The 19763-nt window shown below is 37.9% G+C and overlaps 2 protein-coding genes across 5 annotated transcripts in view; one reads left to right on the top strand and one right to left on the bottom strand.

Annotated features, from left to right (window-relative positions):
* Positions 1 to 6038, bottom strand: part of RABL3 (RAB, member of RAS oncogene family like 3) — a 38364-nt gene extending 32326 nt beyond the window's left edge. The window contains exons 1-2 of the mRNA XM_082625998.1: positions 5977 to 6038; positions 320 to 411 (exon numbers count right to left, since the gene is read on the bottom strand). Of these exons, the coding sequence (XP_082482124.1) occupies positions 320 to 411; positions 5977 to 6022 (138 nt within the window). The 5' untranslated portion in view covers positions 6023 to 6038. The remainder of the gene's footprint in view (positions 1 to 319; positions 412 to 5976) is intronic.
* A 210-nt stretch (positions 6039 to 6248) lies between these two features.
* GTF2E1 (general transcription factor IIE subunit 1) overlaps positions 6249 to 19763 on the top strand; it is a 35230-nt gene continuing 21715 nt past the window's right edge. The window contains exons 1-3 of one of the 4 annotated variants that reach the window (XM_082624254.1): positions 6318 to 6489; positions 8826 to 8909; positions 10895 to 11372. In XM_082624254.1, the coding sequence (XP_082480380.1) occupies positions 10925 to 11372 (448 nt within the window). In that variant the 5' untranslated portion in view covers positions 6318 to 6489; positions 8826 to 8909; positions 10895 to 10924. The other 3 variants (XM_082624255.1, XM_082624253.1, XM_082624256.1) reach the window with 3 other exon arrangements.

Genomic DNA, 19763 nt, shown 5'->3' with positions numbered 1-19763 from the left:
TAATAATTAAAAGTGAAGTCTCTGGAATCAGACTAATTAGGATCAAATCTTAACTCTGCTTCTTAAGAACTGAATGAATTTGATCAAATTACTTTACTTCTCTATGCCTTAGTTTTTGTAGCTATATCTTACAGTTTAAAAAGGCTAAATAAGCAGACATGTAAAACATTGGGCATAGTATCTAGCACAAAGTAGGTGCTTAATAAAACCCAGCTATTATTATTACTTAGTCTTGACTACAGGGCTGTAATTGGATCATGAATTTGAAGGAGTTATCTTTAATATGACACGGAAAAACTAAAATATAAGAAACACATACCCTGACATCTACTGAGCAGCCCACAGTCCATGACGGATTTCCCAGCACTTGATTTTGGCACAGGAGATGAACTAGGGAAGATTTCCCAACACCTGTAAAAGACACAAGAACTCTAGTCATTTAAAAGACATGCTGAAATATATTACGGCAAAAGTAAGACTGAGAATAAGCAGTAATAATGATATGTAAAGCACGGTTGTTTAAAGGGTGTTCATACCATACCAATGATTTAATAAGCTTCATTGATAAAGAGAAGATGGTTAAGGACACTGGTTCTCTCAAATTTAGCATCAGAATCCTCTGGAGCATTTGTTAAAACACAGAATGCTGGATCCTGTCCCCAGAGTTTCCAGTTTGACAGGTCTGTCATGGAATCCAAAGATTTTGCACTTCTAACATATTCCCAGGTGATGTTGATGCTACGGATCCAGGGAACTCACTTTGAGAACTACTGGTCCAGGGCAATTTCAAATAAACGAATCCCTTTCCTTTGGAATGATTTCATCTATTCAGCCTATTTTAGAATTGTAGAATCTTAACATATCTTAGAGGTAATCTCCTCTATCCTGACCACCAATGCAGAGGTCCCTTCCACAGACCCTGTTAGACGGTCTTTCAGATTATGCTTGAACACTATCAGTGACAGGGATTCACCATTTCACAATTCTATATTTAGATATGCCAGTTCTCCCATACAGTGATTTTTAGAAAGCAGTCAACCACTTGGCCCAGACTTCTTTTGGAAAAGAAGAACAACTCTTCTTCTTCTTCTACATCATGGCCCTTTAACTTCATAGACAGCACTTGTCTTTTCTTTTTATTGAAATATAGTTGATATATTATGCTAGTTTCAGGTGTACAACCCTTAAATACATTACAAAATGATCACCACAGTAAGTCTGGTAACCATCGGTCCCCATGCAAAGCTATTACAGTACCACTGGTGATATTCCCTATGCTGTACAATACACCCCTGTGACTTATTTATAATTGGAAGTTTGTACCTCAATTCCCTGCACCTATTTCACCCCTCTCCCCACCTCTCCTTTCTAGCAACCACCAGTTTGTTCTCTGTATGAGTCTGTTTCATTTTGTTTGTTCATTTTTTAAAAAATTCTACATATAAGTGAGATCATACAGTATTTGTCTTCCTGACTTATTTCATTTAGCATAACACCTTCTAAATCCATTCATGTTGTCGCAAATGGCAAGATTTCATTCTTTCTATGGCTAATAATCCACCTGTATGTGTATATATACACACATTTTCTTTATCCATTCATCTATTGTGGACACTGAGGTTGCTTTCATATCTTGCCTACTATAAATCATGCTGCAATGAACATAGGGGTGCAGACATCTTTTCGAATTAGTCTTTTTGTTTTCTTCAGGTAAATACCCAGAAGTGGAGCTGCTGGATCATATGGTAATTCTATTTTTAATTTTTGGGAAGCTTCCATATTGTTTTCCACAGTGGCTGCACCAATTTACAATTCCACTGACAGTACATGAGGGTTCCGTTTTCTCCACATCTTCGACGACATTTGTTATTTGTTGTCTTTTTGATGACAGTTATTCTGACAGGTGTGAGATGATATCTCATTGTGGTTTTGATGTGCATTTCCCTGATGATTAGAGATGATGATTAGAGATGCTGACCATCTTTTCATGTGTATGTCTTCTTTGGAAAAATGTCTATTAAAGTACTCTGCCTATTTTTTAATTGGATTGTTTTTTGATATTGAGTTGCATGAGTTCTTTATATATTTTGGATATAGCCCCTTATCAGATATGTTGCTCGCAAATATCTTCTCCCATTCAGTAGGACAGCACTTTCTTTTCTTATAGATCTCCTGGGTTTAGGATAATCTACTTACTAATGCTAGGGTTAGTATTCTGAGATCTGTAGGAAGAGGAAAGGGAATGAGCTATCCCTGTACATTTATGTGTAGAGTTACTCATTTAATTAACATATCTTGGGATGCCATTATAACAAGCATTGTTGGTGAATCTTTATGCGTCACTAGTTGTTATCAAAAATTTAGCCGACCCCTTTGTGTGCATTACTGTGCATGGATCTATCACTTTTTATTATAAAGTTTTATTTACAGTCTATCTAGAAAGTACAGAAAAAAGAAGAAAATAAATCACCCAAAGAGCACTACTGTCAATGCAGATTTAATTTTATAAGCAGAGTTTTTCTATAAGCAGGCTGTTACTGTGAATATATACACAGTGTACTTAAAAACAATGAAACATAAGCCTTTGCTTACACAGCTGGTTTTGTCTGAAATATCCTACCCATCCTCTCCTTCCATTTCCCCTCTCCCACTGGCCTGGTGAATTAATCTTTCAAGACTCAGCATCATTCTAGATATAAAGTCTTCTCTTACTCCATACAGGTAGAACTAAGCACATCACCCACCATCCTCTGCATCTCTGCTCTACACTGAACATTTTTCTATAGAGCACTTAAAATACACTATTACACTTGCTTGTTTATAGATTTTATTCACTCTGCTTGATTTTAAGTTCTTTGAGGCCTGGGACTGGGTTTTACTCATTTTTTATTTCCAGTACTCAGAGAGGGCCTTAATTAGTACTTATTTAGTGGCTAAAAATTTCCATGTTATTACAGAATCTTCATAATTATTTTTAATGTCTCCACAGTAGTTCAGAGAGGAGAGATAATGATTTCTTTAACCATTTTCTCATTATTAGATATTAGGGTGCTTTGAACTTTTCACTATGCTAAGAAAAGATTTCTGTTTACACTTTTGTTTAAAATTAAAATTATTTTTTTAGTATACCTTCCCAGAAGTGAAATTAATATGTAAACCGAAATCAGCATTGAAAGTTCTCGATATACATTGACAACGTTTATCTGGTTACTCTGCCACCCGCCATACACATAAGCCTGCAGGTCTTGTTGCACCTCAACAGTATGTAGTTGCTTTTTCATCTTTGTTAGCTTATAAGAGAAAAAAAAGTGACATCTTGCTTTAGTCTACATTTCTTTACCTTCTGGTAAAAATACACATTATGTTCATCTTTGCTAACCAGCTGTTTTTCCTCTCTTATGAATTATCTATTGATGTGCTCCACCCATTTATCTACTAGGTTTTACTGTTATCAATTTATATGACCTCTTTATATACTAGCTGCTCATGTAACTGAACCAAACATTTTCCCAGATTTCCCTTTCATTCATTTTATTTTTTTACATACAGGCACGTAAGATTTTTGACTACTCAAAGTGAGCTTTGTATTTTATTTACTGCATGGCATCTGATATCTATGGCCTTTAGGGCATATTGTTGATTTTTGTGTTTGCATGTAGGTTTGTTTATGTTGGAGGAATATAACTAGGCACTTAGTTATCAGCTTGATACAAGTCTTGAAATTCTAGTTAAGCTTAACTGTGTCAGAGTAAACATCTCTATGTAATAATATTGTATAGCTCTCCATGAATTAACTGCATTGGGTGATAAGAGTTAGCTAACACGGGATGAACTTTAAACAGTAAGAACAACAGAAGTGCCAAGAATAGTGGATAACTTTAAGAATTTTGGGAGATTCTGATTCTATGTTTTCATCATTAGAACTAACTTAGATGAAAAGAAAGCACTTGATTTGCTGAGGGAAAAAAGTTCAATATAATCAAATAAATGCCAGCTCCAAACAGAGCTGGTAATGTATTAAGCTCATCCCTTACATATGAAGGAACAAAGAGAAAAGAGTATGTGCATGTTAGAGAGACTTTCAGGATTCCTTACTAAATTATCAAATATCTCTATGGGATACAAACAAATTTCTAAACCCCTAGTCATTCCGTTATATATTTGCAAAATCCTCAAAATTTCACAGGGGAAATGAGCCTTTATTCAAAAGTAAACTTTGAAGTTTAAATACAAAGGCAGATGAAATGTAAAAAGTATATTCTAACTTGTCAGACAGCAAATCATTGTTAAAAGGGAACTGATAAAAAGACAATAATTGACTTTGCACATATAGCCTAACATCAGTGAATGTGTGACAAGATCAATCACTTTCCTGTTGGGCATGGCTGTGTCTTCTGTTTTACAACTAAACTATAATAATAATTTTAAAAAGCTTACTAACTGCCTGATCACTTTTTTCACATTAATACAGCAGCCAATTCAACGCTGTTGTGTAATGCGTTGATTCCACAGTTATATCCCCAGCACCTAATTCAGCATTTGCCATGTATTATAATAGGGAAATAATTTTTTGGGGAAAAAAAATAAATCGACTAGTTTGAACAAGATGTAACATGAAGCGATTGTTAGATGCAATAGAAAGGTAATTATAAATGAGAGAAAGCACCCACTTCACATATCATAAAGAACTGTGTTAGCTCTGGATTCTTCTAAATCCTACTTGGTGGTACTCTTACGAAGCCCATTTAGACCACCGTTGCTTTCTTTATCTGTAAAACTGAGTGCTTTTATTAAATTAACTTCAGCACCACTTCATGCTAAAGAACTGAAGTTGACATAAATTGGATTATGTTCATAGAATTTCATAATGCAACTTTCTGAAGGGAATATTAAATAATGCTCTCTGTAAAATACTTTGCAATGCAAATAATCTTCAGGCAACGTGAAAATGTTCTCAACCTCCTCCCCCCACCAATTTTATTCAGTTTGGTAAGGCTAGTTTTCAAGCTCTTTGGGGTATGTCCTCTCCACCTCCAAGCATGTGACACAACGTCTTTGCTCAAGCAGACATGCAAAGGTCAACTCCAGAAAAGCACATCTATGAAATGCAAGGTTAACATTTATTCCAAGTTCTTAAGAAGCTTAGGAGTGGAGGGTATGAGAAACAGGATAGTGAAGGGGAGATAGAAACACAGACTTCAACTCCTGTTCTCAAGTGTCCAAGGTAAGAATTTTAACACTAGGATTAAACTGGGCTCAGCATTAAGTCCTAGCTGCTTCATAAAATGGCCCTTATCTTATTTTTTCTATTTCTTCCAGCCTAGCACATAACAGTTTTTCAATTAAGATTAAAGAGAACAAAGAAAAAAGAAGCGCAGTTGAGAGTAAAACAGGTCTACCACCTGATACTTCACGAAATAATATGGGTTAGTGTTCTAAGTATGTGGACTCCCGGCTCAAACTAGTTCTGTCATTTATATCTCTTTTTTTTGTAAAAGAGATTTGTCATTTGTGAGATGGGATAATAGGACTGATCTCAGGATTAAATGAGTTAATATATGCAAATCACCTGGAACAGTGTCATTCTTCTTAGTGCACATTTGATTTCTTTAATTAACAAAATCTATTAAAGGCACGGTCCGAACTTCCGTCTCAGCACGGCGCCCAGTACAACACTCAACCTCCGCAAATCTTTTAAAACAAAGGATCACTAGGCTTCGGTCGCCCTGGAAACCGACGTAGAAACCAGCGAAATCAGAGAAAGGCCCCGGCTCCGCGCCCCCCACCCGTGCGATGCCGCCGCTCCGTAAAATTGAGCAAAGTCCTCTGGGAAGTGTAGTCTTTAGGCCTTGAGAGGGAATTCAGCCACGGGCCGGAGTCAGTTAGTCGGTGTGTGTGTAAAAGGAGAGTGAAAGGGGAGGATTTTCGGATAACTCAAAAGTGTCGGGAGCCCCAAAAGTGGGTTAAGCGGCTCACCTGAGTCTCCCAACACCAGTACCTTCACCCGATCCAGGGACGCCATCTTGCCACTGCCTTCCTGAGGTTAACGCCTATTCCGGGATTATAGGCCAATCAGAGCTGGGATTGGAAGGCGGATTCTTCAATGTCATTGGCCAATAGGAGCGTGACTGTCTTGATTGAAGGCCTCACTGTGCTGATTGGCCCGCCTGGTTAAAAGTAGCGGGTGGTTTCTAAAGCTCGTCGCAGGAATAGGGCGTTATCCTTGTCGCACAAGTGGCGTGGCTCGTTTAAACCAGTAGTTGAGGCGCTGAGGGAAGCTGTAGTGGGAGTGTTCGAGGATTCGCTTTGGTAAACCTCGTTCCCTGTTCCTTGTTCTCGGTTCCCTGGCCTGGCGCCGCCTTTCAGGGTGTCTTCTTTTCGCTCCTTTCTCCATAGCTAGCCTCCTCCCCCTTAGCTGCTCTCTTGACTCGGTTCTCTTCTTGGTTTCCAAAGAACTATTGACCCGGAGCGGCCCATGTGCGACCTCGGGTAGGACGGGCTTGGCTGCGCCGAGTGTGGCCTCTGGACTCAGCTGGTAGTGTCCGAGGGGATCTAGGGTGTCGGGGTGTCACAGTGGGGAGGAGGTGAACATTACCGGGCTCGTGGAGGCCAGCTTGTCCGGAGGTTTCGCGGTGATATGCCACTGTATGTATGAAGGCGTGGAGAGTACCGTGAAATATGGTAGCCGAGAAAGCCAGTTGGTTGTGTAGAATCCAAGTTCTTCTGGAACTGGAATAGAAGTATACTGAAATAATCTGACAGGACTCCCCACATCCACTCCTTCCTTCTTTTACACGCTGCAGTCAGCATAATCCTTTATAATCACGAATTTGATGCTTTCACCTCCTTAAAACCATTTGAAGTTTAAGAAGAGGGTTTCCAATACCCTATCTTTTTCTACTCTGGAAGCTGCAGTGGAGGAAGTGAATTGGGGGGAAGCTGGCAGGGTGGGCATGTTTGAAGAAAAGGTGCTTTACGAGACCTATAGAAAGTTTTATGGAAGTACTAGACCAGCTGTGCTGCACGTTGGAAAGTCAGTGGTGAACAAGATTAATCTCCTGGTCTCCGAGGTAGACATGGAGAAAGTATAAGTCTATTCACTGCAGCGAAGAAGGAGAAAGAACTATGGGAACATGTGAAGGGGGGGATCATTCTGAGCCACTAAGGGAAATCTGAGAAGGTGTCTCTGAGGAAATGTCATTTGAGATGTGAAGGATGATTAGGAGAAGGGACTTTGGGCTTAGCTGTGGGAGCAGAGAAAACAGCATGTGCAAAGGCCTGGAAGTAGGGAACGCATGTGTGGCTCACAGAATTGAGAGAATGCCAGTGTGGCCGGAGATGAAGCTGAGGAGGGTAGACCAAGCACAGAGAGTGCATTCGTTTCAACTTTGTTTCTCCAACTCTGTTGCCCAGTGTTTGTATGATTAGAATACATAGGGTTCAAAAGCAAAACCAACTTGCCTTTGGGGGTCTGGGCTGTAGGGTGGTAGGTGAGGTTGGGAGGTGACTGATGGATTCTGAGGCTAAAAAGAAGAAACAAGGCCTGGCCCCCAGAGGTCACACACTGAAAAGTCTCCAGAGGCCAGCCAAGCTCCTTCCCTGTTTAAAAATGTCAGCTGCTCTTTAGCTAATTATTTCCATGTGGGGACATGGTCTCATTTTTTTCCGCAGATATTTGCAGTTCTCAAGAGGGCCTGAAAAATTGAAATTGATGTGAAATCTCATGATTTTTAATGTTGACCACAAATTCAGAAAAATTTCAAAACATTCTTTGAGTCAAACGATGTGGCACAGGCTACCAGTTTGAGACCTCTCATCTCAGTATTATGAAATCCAGAGATTGAGGAGATTCAGCATAATTTGGGGAGTAGAGGCAGTGAAGGAGAGAGCACAATGTTCAGGAAGGAGGATTTTAGAGTGTAGAGATTTTGAACAAGGTGGCACAGCATGACTTCTTTGCTGAGTTCCAGTTTCATTTGTTCAGCCACCTGCTGGACATCTTCATAGTAATATTCTGTGGTATTTCCTCAAAGACAAGCAACTAAAACTGAATGAATGCCTCATTTCTTCCAAACCTGTTCCTCTTCAGGTGTTAACCTGTTTCTCATAGTAGTACTTTTCTAGTTACACTGGTTTAAAACAAATAGCTATATGTTATTGTTTAATAGGTATAATGTTTCAGTTTTACAAGGTGAAAAGAGTTGTGGAAGTGGTTGGTGGTAATAGTTGGTTAACATTATGAATGTATTTAACATTACTGAACTGTCTGCTTAAAAATACTTAATCGGTAAATTTTATGTTATGTATATTTTATCACAATAAAAAAAAATGGGGAAAAAACCCCAAATAGCTATTTAAAATTTTCCTACTCTGTAACTCCCATTTCCAATGTATTATTGGGTCCTTTTGATTTTGTTCCTCTAATAAGTTTCATTCATCCTGTCCTCTTGTAATTTTTTCTTGTCTTTCATAGTTTAGGTTTGATTACTATCGCTCTTAATGTTTTCACAGTGCCTCCATTTTCACTTACTTCAGCCCATTTCTCAAATTGTTGTAAGAGTCACTTTTCTAAGTAGGGAGTCTTGTTATGTATGCCAGTACTTAATGGAACTCTTACGATGCCAGCCTTGAAAGTCAAACACTTTACATGAATTATCTCATTTAATCTCATACATCAACTCTATGAGGAAGGCACTGTTAATCTGATGAAACTGAAGCTGAGAATTTTCCAGGGTCACGGGCTAAGAAATGGTGGAACTGGGATTCAAAACCTAAAACTATTGGACTGCAGAGTCCTCATGTCACTTCCTTTCTCAAATCTTTAGGGCCCCCTAGGGTGTTTCAGGCAAAGGTAACAGGCTGAATGATGTGGCACAGGGCCCTCCCCATGCAGGATGTGCTTTGGCCAGGTATGTAATAGTCAGGTACCCAGTTTGTTGATAACAGTGGTCAGGGACTTATTCTGTATATTAGAGTCACCTAAGGAGCTTTAAAAATTAGTGTGATGCCTAATCTGGCCTGCCCAGACCAGCTGAAACAGAATCTCTGGGAATGGGGCCCAGGGTGGGTATTTTTAAATGCTCCCCAGATGATTCTGCTTTACAGCCAGTGTTGAGAACCATTGGCCTGGAAAATGGAGTATATGGGGTGGAAGGTCAGGGAGGGGAGTACAATAGTAGGAAATAATACTGGAAAAGTAGGTTATTTTGACATTTGTCTGCCATCCTTTGGTTTGTTTCCGAAGCCACATGTTGTGTTCTGCCATGTAAAACAAAACAAAAAAAACCCCAAACTAGGTTCAAGTTCAATGTATAGGCCAAATTAGAAAGAATAAAATGCACATGGCAGTGTGTTATGCTACTACTTTGGTGTTGAACCCAGGCACTTGCTTGGCATCCTTAAGCATTGGGATGATAAAAAGGCTCTAGGACCACAGGTTTGGACCTAGGTGCTACTTTGTTATCTCTTATATATAGTCATGCCTGAGTATTTACAATCCAAAATATAACTGACTTTATTTTTCCTTTATTAAAGGTAGGGTATTATATCCACCCTCCCCCCACCATATGTGTATTCATTCGTTATTTAGGAATATCTTTTTAGAATAGTACTGTGGATATAAAACTGTTTCTTATAAAATAGCATGATAGGGTTGATAACTACTGATTTTAAATAAAAGATTCAGTAGAAACTAGTATTAATAACACTATGATTCCCTATGGAAATAATTTAATAGGCTGTTAAAAATTTCCTTATGTAGGGAAATTTGGGAAATTTTCATTTCCCAAATTTCCCAGTGTAGGGAAATTTCATTTGATATAGCCTATGTGATATAGTCTGTGTGCCTGGCCGTTTTTAGTTTGAGATGTATTAAATTGATATAGATGGTGTCTTTATTAACAGGTGCTTCCTAAGCACATTACATTCTCATTTATTCATCACAACAACCTCATTGAAGTAGTTGATATTATCCTTATTTCTCAGAGAGTGAAGTGTGGCTTGAAGTTGTTAAGGGATTTGCTCAGGATCACACAGCCACTAAAACAAGGCTATCTGACTCTAATTCTAAATCCCAGGCTTTTAAACAACCACATGAAAGTCTAGCCCATGCCAGTTTGGGCTTCTAGAAGACAGCTTTCTGGGTACAGTTAGCCTCTACTTGTCCTGCAGGGGATCCAGTATTTAAGGATATCTTGGTGTTTGTTGTTACTGTTTTTTAGAACTATATAGCATTTGCTTATTTGGTCATTTAACTTTTCAAGCTTGGTAAAGCTGTCTGGATATAATTGTTAATTTCTTTCAGATTTATAACAGTAATTTTGCCAAACATCCCAGCTGGTGATTACTTAGGCATTTATTGGTTTGTTGTGATTTTATTGTGATAGCATGACTATGTAAAACATCCTAGAATCTATCTTGGTAGAAAATTTTTACTCAAGAAAGGAAATAAAGGCACTTAAAAGAATATGCTAACTGCTAAGTTTCTCAGGGTTTTTTTCCCCCAGCATTCCCAAAGATCTGTAGCATTAAGAATAATGAGACTTTGTTTAGATTTTTGTGTTTCTCTTTCTGAAATAAAGTGAGCTTGATATAGTATATCATTGCTATAAGTAATGTTAATTTTTGGAATTAAACACACAGTAGGTCATGAAAGTAACCATTTAGGAAATATATCAAGCTTTTAAGGTGTAATCTTTTGTGTAACAGAGAATCTTTTGTTCTCTGTTAAATGCTTAGGCATTATAAGTCTTTTAAAAACAATGTTGTAAGTACCTTTGTGGCACTCCAAGAATAGCGATTACCAGCTACCTAATGGGTTGATTATTCTAGATTTAAAATGATTACTTTGTCCTTATGCCTAGCTAATTTTCTCTTTTTTTTTTCCTGAATTCAGTACATTTAAAGTTGAAGTTTGCTGCTAAAGATGGCAGATCCAGATGTCCTCACCGAGGTTCCTGCAGCATTGAAGCGGTTAGCCAAGTATGTGATCCGGGGGTTTTATGGCATTGAGCATGCTTTGGCCTTGGACATCTTGATCCGAAACCCCTGTGTGAAAGAGGAGGACATGCTGGAGCTGCTCAAGTTTGATCGGAAGCAACTTCGATCAGTCTTGAATAATTTAAAGGGAGACAAATTCATCAAGTGCAGAATGAGGGTAGAGACTGCTGCAGATGGGAAAACCACTCGCCACAACTACTACTTTATCAATTATCGTACTCTTGTTAATGTGGTAAAATATAAATTGGACCACATGAGAAGGAGGATTGAAACTGATGAGAGAGATTCCACCAACCGGGCTTCCTTCAAATGTCCCGTCTGTAGTAGTACTTTTACAGATTTAGAAGCTAATCAGCTCTTTGATCCCATGACAGGTGAGATTGTTCCAGTTTACGAATCTTTCTTTTAAGTAACTTTTTAAAGTATGTAACCTTTTTCTTAAGTTGATTCATCTAGTTTTTAAACTGATCATATATATCATTATAAAAGTGGATATATTGGTGTAAGTAAGCATACAGTCATTCTTAGTCTTAATGTCCTGTTTGACTGTCATACTACTTTTAGAAGCTGTTGCAAAGCCTTTCTCCTTTACAAGGGAGTACTCATCCATGGACTGTTCTTTTACCCATAGCCCTCTACCTCTGTTTCTACCCCCATCCCTTATTTACAACTGCGGCCTAATCTAAAGCGTTGACTTTCTCTACCACTTTGAGGCTATTCTGACTTTACTAAGTTTACTTTTGAACTCCTCATTCAACAAATATTTGAGTACCTACTTGTGCCAGTCACTGCCAGACAGTTATAATAAATACATATTATTAGAACTTAAATGCTTTGTTAGTGGAAGTGCAAAGTGCTATCAGGAGGACATAACTAGGGCATCTAATGTGGATCTGGGGAGGCCTCTCAAAGAAGTTTAAACAGCGGGGACCTAAAAGGTAAGTAAAAGTTAGCCAGATGAAATAAGAGGGGCACTCTTTCCAAGTTAACAATAGATATTTAGTTTCTTAGCCATTCATTAAAGGAAGCAAATCATCAACAGGAGTTATAAATTGCTTCATTTAATTAAATACTTAAGTTTTAAGGATTTTTCTAATCAACACAGAATCTACAAAGCGTGTTTTTTCTAAAAATACATGTCTAACATTAACATGGGACTCTTTAAAGTGCTAGGTTGTATAGTTATGTTGTTATTTGTAAACTGGAAAAGAGACTATAGTTTTACTAATTACTCAAGTGGATCAATTTTGTGTTAAAAATTTGTAAAAATCTATAGAAAGAATCACAGCTGTTAAGTTAGATTGTCCCTTTGTTATGGCTGAATTCAGGAGTATAGGTTACTTTTTAGTTCATAGATCTGACTTTAAAATAACTATCTGAAAAATATAATTTAAGCTTTTACACATGAAATGTTTTATTGTAAAAAAATTACAGGTTTGTGTACATGTTTAATTTTGTATATGTTATATATTGTACGTTTTAAAGAATTAAAAAAATTTTAATGGGAAATAATGCCGATATCAATTAAGATTATTCACAAAAAGAGCAGTGATGGCCTATGACTTTTTTTTTCCCCTTATTTACTGTGAAGCAGTCATCTTGGATGAAAAGTCATTTAAAGAATTCACATTTGTCTTAAATGTTTAATTTGTTTGAACCTAACTATTTACCTTGAAAGGGCTTAACTAGGAGAGGTCTTGGTTATGAGAAAATCTTAGCCATCCTGAGTATAAGAATTGCTTGAGTGTACTATAGAGGAGGGTTGTAGACTATATCTGGAGCTCTTTCAAAATAGACTAGAAAAGTCTCATGATTTTTGCTATTCAATCTAACAGATTTCTTTAAGGAGCCCTGGGTTTTGGTTTTTGATTTTCTGCAGATGTTGGTGTTACAGTGGTTGTCTTTGTCACTCTTGACTGCAGTGAAGGTGTTATCCAGTCCCTCAGAGAGTGTAATCTAAAGGAATATGCTTCTACTACATTTACGCATCACTTGATTCTTATTTAATTTCATGAAAGTTTCTAAAAGGAAGTTATCCCCCTACTTACATATCAGTATTTAGGAGTTTGATTCATGATGCTCTTTGAATTTTACCTAGGGTTTGTGCCTGAATGAAATTAGTTGTAATCAACAGGTGGCTTGTGGAAGAGATGGCCTGACCAAATATAGTCAAGATTATTTGTGTGAGGGAATTGAGGTAGGGTAGGGAGCATGAAAACATATTATGAAAGAGAGCTAAAACTGAAACAGTTGTTTTGTGGCCAGTCTGAACAGAGACTGTATTCTTAATGTGAGGGTTACAGTCAACATGATGGTGGAAAGAAGGGGTTCAGGAGAGCAAGAATAAGTCACTTTACATTGGTATCTCTCATGGGAGGATGCCCTGATCAGCCAGCACTAATAGTCAACTTAATTGGCAGTTATGTCTCAGTGAAGCCTGAGGTACCATGATTGAAAATTCTTAATTATTGGGAACCCTCTTTATGAGAATATACTTGCCTTTTGATTATAATTTGGTTTTTCATTTGGACTTTCCTTTACAGAGAGAATATGATAATTGGGTGATATTAGACCCCCCAACCTCCTTGTCAGTCTGGTTTTGTTTTGTTTTTCCACTATTAGTAGCTTGACAACCCTCCCTTGTTCTTCTATACATTGCCTTTAGAAATCTTGGTCTTTTGCCCTCTGTTCCCTTCCTGTTTTGCTCAGTATTCATTTCTCTCCCCGTCATTTTGAAGAAGACGAGAAATAAACATTTGGTATGTGTATCAGAGGAGGAGGAGGGAAGTTTTTCTGCTGTAATATTTATTCTCTGTTTAAATTAATAGTTACAGTTTTCATTTGAAGCCAGTGCTGTACAAAGCTGTTCTATTTCTTGGTTGCTATTGGAGATTGATGGTGTTTCTGACCAGTGATGGAGGTATCTAATGGGCTTCTATCTCCATTCCAATGTCAACAGTTCTTAGGTTTATAAACTGGTTTATATTAGCAATTGGGGGTATTCAGGAATTAGATTTGAAGCCTTCTAGGCTTTACTTCTTCCCTGATAAAAAGTTCTTAACTCAAGTATATGGGCAACTCTGCCACTGGACAGAGAGTAGTGACTCCTAGATGAGTATCCAGGAATTCTGGGCTCAGGAAATTGGGTCCAGCAAGAATTATTTTACTGGCATTAATTCACACAACACATAAGCCAGCAATTTTCTTACTTCAGTTTATAGCTTTTCCCTCCCCCGCCTCTCTTTTTCCTGAAAATTGTAGATTTTTTCCATACTTTCCATTTAGATTTTGCCTTTGGTGTTCTGGGGTTGAACTCTCCCATCTGGGGTTGAACTCTCCCAATGTTTGGTGCTTGATATGTATAGCTAATTTTATTTTATTTTATTTTTAACATCTTTATTGGAGTATAATTGCTTTACAGTGGTGTGTTAGTTTCTGCTTTATAACAAAGTGAATCAGCTATACATATACATATATCGCCAAATCTCCTCCCTCTTGCGTCTCCCTCCCACCCTCCCTATCCCACCCCTCTAGGTGGTCACAAAGCACCAAGCTGATCCCCTGTGCTATGCGGCTGCTTCCCACTAGCTGTTTTACATTTGGTAGTGTATATATGTACATGCCACTCTCTCACTTCGACCCAGCTTACCCTTCCTCCTCCCCGTGTCCTCAAGTCCATTCTCTACGTCTGTGTCTTTATTCCTGTCCTGCCCCTAGGTTCTTCAGAACCTTTTTTTTTTTTTTAGATTCCATATATATGTGTTAGCATACGGTATTCATTTTTCTTTCTAACTTACTTCACTCTTTATGACAGTCTTTAGGTCCATCCACCTGCTAATTTTATTAAAATGGAATAGCCTAGCTTTTGCCCACTAGTCCCTGGTTTCAGAAACTTAATCAGGCAAAATCAGCTGTTTTATTTTCTGAAATATGGGGGCCTTATGTAATCAGAACAAAGGTAGCATGGCATGAAATCCATCAGTCAGCAAAATAGCATCTTGTGATTCATAAATGCATGTTTTAGATTTAGCAAGGCTCTGACCGTGTGAAGAGACTTAGCATTTCTACTTTAGCAATCTCAACCACAGTGATTTCATTAATGACACTTCTGAGTTAAATTCAGCAACATGCTTCCCCAAAAGGGAGGGGGAGATTGTATTTTCTTTTTAGGTGTTAAAGTTAGATGATACGGAAATAGCTTTATATTTTCCATTTTTAGTTTAAAAATTATGCAGCCATGGTGCCAGAAAAAATTTTGAAGAGAAAAAATTATGACAAAACCACTACCCTTTTACGTGTTATTTATAATTACAGTCATAGTCAAGAATAGTTTGTGATCTCTTGGTCCCTTAATGTACCAATTCTCCTGTTTCTATCTAGTGTTCTAAATATGTTTTTAGGTGTAATTTTCTCCCCTGTTTTCCTTTCCACCCCTTTGGGGCACTTTGATTGTATTTTTTTTTTTGCTGGTATATATATGACACTGAATATTTTTGTATATATAGCATTTTATTCTTGTTTTTAAAGTTTTTCCTTCAGGATTTTCAGCAGTGGGAATATTAGGTGAAAAAATACAGTTTTATAGCTTCTGTAAAGGCACATAAGGCAATGTAGTTTTATTGTGGGTTGGGTAAAATTGTTACATGTTTGAATTAGAAATAGTTTGGGAGCCCCTATTACTGAATTCACCTAGAGACCAGAGGATCCCATTTTAAATAAACTTTGAAGTAAGTTAATTTTAAAAAAAGGAATCTTATAAATGTTTGTTTAATACAATCTTATAAATAGGAGCTAAGAGATTATCTAGTTCAACTCATCAAATGTGTTTGGGTACACACACACATGTCTGTTATACTCTAGGTTTTGGAGGATCTTACAAAGTAATAAATAAATGTAGGGCCATATAGATTTCCAGAATGTTTTAAATGAGTACTGGGGAAGATACGATAGCTTTCATGGAGATTCAGCTTTTGTGTGGCTCCATGGAAAAGACTTAGAGTCAGGTAGATTTTAGGATTAGTGTAAAAGAAGTCTTTAAAAACTGACTCTAAAATATGTCCGATAAATAACTCTTAAAAATAGCCAACAGGGCTTCCCTGGTGGCGCAGTGGTTGAGAGTCTACCTGCTGATGCAGGGGACATGGGTTCGTGCCCCGGTCCGGGAAGATCCCACATGTGGAGCAGCTGGGCCCGTGAGCCATGGCCGCAGAGCCTGTGCGTCCGGAGCCTGTGCTCCGCAACGGGAGAGGTCACAACAGTGAGAGGCCTGCGTACCGCAAAAAAAAAAAAAAAAAAAAAGGAAACAGACCTCTTTCAGTGGCTAGTTCTGAGTCACTCAATATTCAAGTAAAGTCCTTATCTACTTGGGTTATTCATTTCTAAGTTTGGTGTTAAATCACGAGTCCCTCTTTTCCTTGTGACTGCAGGAATGCTTTTTGATTTAGACAGATCAGTTTTGTGATCCCTACATCACTGAAATTCCTCTTCAGTTCCTTTAACCTAACATTTAAAAACTGTCAGGGTCCTGTATTCATGAGCCTCTTAAAGACTTGTTTCCTTCATGCTCACCTTCATAGAGCAGGCTTTTTCCTGTTTTCATCTCTCTACTTAAGGCAAGAAGATGTCTTAAAAGCAATGTTTCCAATTCCTGAAATGCTAAAAGCACAGACAAACAAACATTAAAAGAAATCTTTCTAGGAGTACTTTGCTCAGTTGCTGGTTTGGAATCTTTGCCCAGGATGGGTTCATTAGAAACTTATACTGGAAAGCTCAGAGGTGTGGATTTTGAGGAGGCTGATGATGGGACAGAAGGAAGGTGATTACTAGAATGAGTTAAAAAAAAAAAAAAACTAGTTATGGAAAAATAGTAAGGAGCAGCTGTCTTCTCTCTGCTACCCTTCACTTTCCACCAAAAGCTTTAGGGCTGATTTTTTAAAACTTGCTCCTCTTGATTTTTTTTTTTTTTTTTTTTAATTTTATTTATTTATTTATTTATCTTTGCTGTGTTGGGTCTTCGTTTCTGTGTGAGGGCTTTCTGTAGTTGCGGTGAGCAGGGGCCACTCTTCATCGCAGTGCGCTGGCCTCTCACTATCACGGCCTCTCTTGTTGCGGAGCACAGGCTCCAGATGCGCAGGCTCAGTAGTTGTGGCTCACGGGCCCAGTTGCTCCGCGGCATGTGGGATCTTCCCAGACCAGGGCTCGAACCCGTGTCCCCTGCATTGGCAGGCAGATTCTCAACCACTGCACCACCAGGGAAGCCCGCTCCTCTTGATTTTAAGGGTTTGAAAACTTAAAAAAAAAATCATCTGTGTTTTATTTTTTTTGTATTTTGAAGCTGATTACATAGGAACAAACTTATTTGTGAAAAGTTGCTTTTTAGTTTTGATGCTGGCATATAACATTCTGTTGATTATTGTCTTTCAAATAGTCATATCAAAACCACATACTTTTTGCCTGCTCTCTGCATGTTGAGATGAATTTGATTTGGGCCTAATTCAGAGAATTTATTATTGATATAAGCTTCAGTATTCACCCAAGTACCACACTTCAGTTTATTGTTTTCCCTCCCAGGCATAATACATTTTGTTCCCCTTTATAATGAGTTCCAGAATCTAGGAATAATGCATGATTAGACCAAACCTAGATGTGTTCAGTTAAGGAAGGACAGAAGCCAGTTTCATTGATGAAATTGAGTTTTGGGGGTAGAGTTGTATTGGGTACATTATGAATACATTTGAGATCTTCTGAAATTAAAAGTACATTAAACGTACTTCTATTTTTTTTTCCTTTTGCCTGCAAATGAGTATTTTACAGTGTTATATGTTCTGCAGTGAATCGCTAAAGGATGATTTTTCAAATTCCATTTTATTATAGGTAAAATAATTATATAAAATATATAACTATGCTCCTCTCATGTCTGTTATTATTTTATAATAGCAGTTCCTTTTTTCATACACTTCCCCTTTCTCAATTAAACTGAAGAAATTTGGTTTATAAAATAAGTTTGGAAATTAGAATAAAGGGTGACTTTTTGAGACTTTAGTATTTGGCTTAACATTTTAATATATATACCCCTGAACATTTTGAGTTATAAAAGGTTTAACAGAGGACTTGATAGTGCTTTAAAAGAATATCCCAAGAATGACTGTGTAACTTTTGTGTATTAAAGGGAGTTGAGTGCTTTTGGAGAATTCAAAATAACATTCGTTTTCTTTCTTCTAAAAATACGTAAGTAATATATGAATGTAAACTTGTTGAAGACTCAAATAACAGAAAAATAGGTAGACTAAAATGGCAAACCTAGTTTTTCTTCTCCATGGTCTCCCGTGCAGCCCAGTCCCTACTCTCTCTACCTTTCTCTGTGTTGACAACTGGTAAGTTTTATGATTATATAACGTTTCACTTTATGTCTCCAACCCCACCTCACCCTCCCTCCTCCATAAGCCTTTTTGAAATCTGAGAAAGCAAGGTGATTTTTTTTTTTTTTGGACAGGAAAGTAGGATTTATTGGTGGGCATGAGTCAGGAGGGGACAGTGCCAAAGCTCTCATGAGTGAGAGCCGTTTGTCCAGGAGACACAACTAGGGTTGTATTTGACCCCACAGCCATCTGGGATGAGCTCCTTTTCTGCCGCCACGTTTTCATATTCATCTGCATTAAACTTAGTAAATCCCCAGTTCTTGGAGATGTGGATCTCCTGGTGGCCAGGGAACATGAACTTGGCCCTGAGTTGGGCCTCAGTCACGTGCTCCTTGTTCAGCTTGGTGTGGATGGATTTATGACTTGGCCAATGTAGACCCTAGCCACTGTGCCCTGGGGCTTTCCAAAGGCACTGTACATACTTGTCTGGAGTCCAGATTGGGGACAGCATCCAGACATGAATGTCCACCGGAAAGGGCTGTCTCCAAGGTCCCTTAGGGCAACCTGTATAAGCAACAGGCTGTACACTGCCCAGGAGGCTGCTATTTGTAGCCATTGCACACCAGGCCTCCACAGGGAAGGTGATTCTTAATTAAATATTTTGTTGTTATAACAGCTCTGGTTATTAATGCTTGACCAACTTATGTTAGTATCGTAAGGGTTTTTCAGAGCACTTATTACATTGGGTCTTTTTGTGTAATCAGTGTTTTCAGTGGGTATGTCATTTTCAGAGGGTTTTTTTGTCTTGTTTTTTTTTCTTGTTTTGTTTTTTAAGCAGTGGCTATAAGACAGCAAAGTGACAGTGTATTAGGATTCCAGAGCCATGGCTGGCCTCCAGTCTTGGGCTATGTTAGTAACTATTCCCTGGGGAAATCCTATAATCATTGTAGGCCTTTTTTCAGGATATGTAAAATGATAAGTTCAGTCTATTCTATATCATATATGGTTTCTTTCAACTCTAATTTCAAAGCACCCTTTGATTTGGAGAATAGTTGACATTTTAAAAGTATAGAGGAGCTTGGGGATGTTTTATCACTGCTTTTAGAAGATAATGTTAGTCACTTTGGTTAATTTGAAATCCTAGGTTAGGAACTGAAACACCTTGTTATAGTAGTGTTCGTATAGAAAATATGCTATGTTGAATTAGGCCGTATTCAGAAACACATTGTGGCATAATGGGGAATAATATTTAGGATTTTGGGCAGTTTTATTTTCCCAAGCTCTCCACTTTACTCCCTTTCCTCATATATACATAATCTATGAAATATTCAGTGGGAGGGGAACCAATGTCCAAATTTGATTCCTAAGATATATACAGTGGTTGGATTTTTACAGAGTAGTAAAATT

This window comes from Mesoplodon mirus, assembly GCF_964341445.2.
Source record: "Mesoplodon mirus genome assembly, chromosome: 6".
NCBI lineage: Eukaryota > Metazoa > Chordata > Mammalia > Artiodactyla > Ziphiidae > Mesoplodon > Mesoplodon mirus.
Note: the sequence above shows the minus strand (reverse complement) of the source record. Positions and strands in the feature narration are given on the sequence as shown.